Raw genomic sequence first — 4205 nt, forward strand, 5'->3', positions numbered from 1 at the left:
ATGCTATTTGACAAATAAACAAAAATATATAATCCCACCATGCTTATTTGTAATTATTTTAATCTAATATTTATAATTAAAAAATAATAATTGTAAGTTAAAACTATTTATTTATTTTATTTTTAAAAATAAACTAAATGACACCTCATTAAATAAGTGGACCTTTGTCAACAAGGAAAAACTCAATCTTTATATTCTCACCCAAAAACACTTTTCTAAACTAGCAACTTAAACTAATATTGTTCATCATATTTCTGAAGGTCCAAAATATTAAGCTCCAAATATATCCTTTACCTAACAATTAAATATTGTCTTCAATGTAATAGAGAAGCCCATTTATTACAATGTAAGGAAATGCAAAATATACACAAAATGCATCAATATTAAAACACCAATCCAGCACTCGCTCATTTTAACGGAAATTACATTTCTAGTAAGTAGAACAACTCGCCAAAGCTAGCAAATACATGCTACGACGTCCTCACATCAGGTACAATTTAATACACATGAATCTCGAGAGCACGGGTCTCCCTGTGCCTTCAAGTTCCACTTTCCGTTTTCCTTGTCGTTGCATTGTAGCCTTTTGGAAAAAGAGACACTTATTTCCACCAAGGATGGATGCATAGCAGCCGCTTATTTCAAATCCTTTTTCCCTGCTCATTGTCCACACAAACAAGGAAGTGGTCCAGTGGTGGCAATTATTATTAGCTCAAAGGCCCGCATAGCACTCAGGTGGTGGGACTGGAAACCTTGACTTGTCGGAGCAATAATCATAAACCATGTAATTTACCCTTACCCACCTGTACAATCTCTCTTGTACTGGACTCAGATTCCTGTAACTTGCTCCTTCCCACCAGTTACTAGGGTTTGTTTCACAGCTTGCATTCAGCGGGACTTTACAGGATTCGATGTTGAAATCTTTGTAGTAAGCGTAAAATGGGGCTTTGCTCCAATCGATCTTCTCCAACCCTCCTCTTGTTGCCCAGTTATCCGCATTCCACAGCGTGGAATATATTCCCATACTTCGGTTTCGGGGAAACGGAACACCAAATTTTCCTTCATTGTTCTTGTACACTCTTATGGGTACCTGGTCCACTGAAAATCTGCAGGGAGTTTACAGTCATTCCTTAGCATCTTTCACAATTAGATTTGAATAAAAAGAAACTTACAAAAAAATTAAAAAGACAAAGGGTTTTACATGATATGGTTGTGGTTCCAGAGGATTGAATATGTGTGATAGTCTTTTGATGGGTCGAACCAGAGATTCACCCTTTGCTCTCTGTCTCCCTTCCCATTGGCAAACACGTTTGTCTGGACTGTGTATGGTTGGCCTGATCTGTTCCCCAGAAACTCAAAGTCCAGTTCATCTCGGTCTGCGTCCATGCTCGAAGTCATCTGCATGTATACATTATTCAAATTCAGGAGAAATTAAATTTGAAAAAATAAATCAATTTTGATTATTTAATATTTTTAACTTAGGAATCAAGTCTTTGATATGTATTTTATCAAGTTGGAAAAACACATCCAGAAAATTAACTTGTCATGGGTAAACATGCTCTGGTAGTAACACAAAACTAACGGGCACAAACACCTAAGTACCTTGGCTTTTAAATAGTGAATAGCATTACATGTTCAGTTTAAACATTCGCTAATCACTTTAAAAGACTCATTTAAAGCTATTCTGAATCTTAAGCTCCAATATCAGTGATTTATTTCTGAATTGCTAAAAACCCATCCAAATTTATTGCCACATTGCAAACAAAACACAGATAAAGTAGCGCTGAGACACTATCCAACTTCTGATTTAGAAACAGAAGGCCAGAGACAGTAGAATAAAACATTTAATTTGTTTTGGTAGGTCTACTCTATCTTGTTTTAAGTTTTATACTCACCTATTATTATTATTATTCACGCAATTGTTTGAAAGCGTACATTTACTAACTATGATCTAAACCATCGGTACAACAATCTGTAAGTAATCTCTAAACTCTAGACAAACTCACGCGTTATTGGGTCAACATCTTACTGATCTCAATGGCCTGAGATAGAAGTACAGAAGCATATGCATTATGGACGCATTACATACAAAACTAATAAATGCAAATGCCAACTGGCTTTGATAGCTTGTTTTGCAAATTGTTGACTTGAAACATAGCAAAGAAAAATACCCACACTAAATAGACTCGAAGTAGGAAAAAACCGAACTCACATATCTCAAGTTCCACACAGGCAATGACCTGTATTAATGTACTGGTATCTGGGAGAGGATCCAGATGCTGTCCATGTTTTAATGGCCTTTATAAGTTTTGAGGATCCAGATGCTGTCCATGTTTTAATGGCCTTTATAAGTTTTACTCTTATAGATTTTTCAATTATGGCTTGTAAAAAGTTTTTAAGAAGATAGCATATATACTAAAGCCAATCACAGATGTATTAATAGTTGATTATTTTTTTATCTTTCTTGGTTTCTGATTCACCATTTACTATATTCTTTTGGTGAGTTAGGGGTGGACACAACAGGTTCCAGATGAATATTTTAAAATGACAATTTTAGACCACCTTGCTGAATTCTACAAAGAACTCCATATATACAGTACAACTGAAAAAATAACTTTAAACTCGTCACTCAACTAAAAATTAACAAATTTTAACATACTTATAGCAAGTTAACAGCTCGTTTCCCTATTACATTAAGTACCTTAAACTCTTCTCAGGCCCTTATTTCAAAAGATAACACACTAGCATTAAGCTTATAAATCTGTTATTTTATTACCTTGCATAACCCTTTTCAAGCCCTCATGGACAAAACATAACAAATGTCTTTTCAGTTTAGTACATTAGCCAGCTATGGTTAATGTTAATAAGCATTGAGAAAAGCAATATGCTAGCTTTTGTTACATATGTCACGCAATTATGCCTCAAAACTACAGAAGAAAAGCAAATGAAAATCAACATTTTGGGTACCGCTTTGAATATGCTAAAGAACAAAGCAGTGACTATAAATCAGCATTTAGCCCATCGTTTCAAAGGATCTTACGTAGAAAGCAGTCACTGTTCCTGCTGAGTCCCCTGCCACAAGTTTAATCTTCACGCTAATAAGCCCAAACTTGTACTGATACTTCGAAGCAAACCCAGCACCTGAATATACATAGGATTTAACTCCAAAATAGTTAAAACTAAATACTCAAAAGTAAAACCCCATTGATCCCTGATTTGTAAGAGCACGTCTACTAAATACACATACCTGCAGTTTGATCCAAAATTAGTTAAAACTAAGTACTCAAAGTAAAGCTCCATTGATCTATGTGTTGTATAATAAAATCTTGAAAATGATTATGCGAAACACCCACACACCTGCATTTTGATCCAAAATGACCTGAATAGAAGTGTTATCGGGCAACACTTTGACATGGTCCTGTGCCCATGTAACATTAAAATCCTCCAAAAAAGATACTGGCCGAGCAATGATGTCAACAGGAGCCCCTAAAAATAATAGGAAGATACAGGCCCCTATAAGGCTGCTCTTCAAGCTCTCCATTGATTTTTCTCTCTAATGTAGAAAACAATACTCTTGGGCTAATAATATACAATCAAGAGAGCTCACATCCATGTCAATTTGGTGTCTGCCACTAAGGGGCCATTTTAATGAATTTATAACTTTTGTGACAGAGTTTTATGGGTTCATAATGTGAAAAAGTTTTGTACAGTTCATCTATGCAACGAATAATTCTGCTGTAGATGCGCCATGCATAGCTGGCCTATAGCTGGCCTAAAAGGCGCGCGTATATGTGACGACTGCACAGGATGACTTCTGACAGATGAAATTATGAATAAGCATAATGATTTCCATTAATATCTTTCAATACTGGTACGAATCAATAAGTGACGCATGTTTTTGATTGGCTAAGGCTGGCCACACTTTGTGATCGGCCACTGCAAAACACTGGTTCACTTAATCCGTTCTTACAACGAGCAGGTCTACACATGATGCTCGGCGCCTCTCCAGTCTGCTCCTCCCTGGATTTTTTAATTTATGCGTTGTTCGTTGTACGTACTTATGAGCCACTGAGTGCATATGAAATAGACCGGGTAAAAGAAGGATTCGACGCACCACCCACCACTTTGTTTTGATAGATTGATTGATAGTACCTTTCTGTCATTCTCTTGACTTTTTTTGCCTTGGGAAGACCTCATTTCTTCTTGGT

The 4205-nt window shown here is 36.1% G+C and overlaps 1 protein-coding gene across 1 annotated transcript; it reads right to left on the reverse strand.

Moving 5' to 3' along the window:
* Positions 1-364: 364 nt before the first annotated feature.
* On the reverse strand, positions 365-3625 carry LOC149561242 (putative xyloglucan endotransglucosylase/hydrolase protein 6). The gene is made up of 4 exons (XM_089825033.1): positions 3355-3625; positions 3038-3138; positions 1199-1395; positions 365-1103 (listed from the first exon to the last, which is right to left on the reverse strand). The coding sequence occupies exons 1-4, from the start codon at positions 3536-3538 to the stop codon at positions 710-712; spliced, it is 876 nt and encodes a 291-aa protein (XP_089681159.1). The 5' UTR covers positions 3539-3625; the 3' UTR covers positions 365-709.
* Between the last annotated feature and the right edge of the window lie 580 nt (positions 3626-4205).

This window comes from Cupressus sempervirens, chromosome 4, assembly GCF_028749045.1.
Source record: "Cupressus sempervirens isolate cs-2001-9-10 chromosome 4, ASM2874904v1, whole genome shotgun sequence".
Lineage (NCBI taxonomy): Eukaryota > Viridiplantae > Streptophyta > Pinopsida > Cupressales > Cupressaceae > Cupressus > Cupressus sempervirens.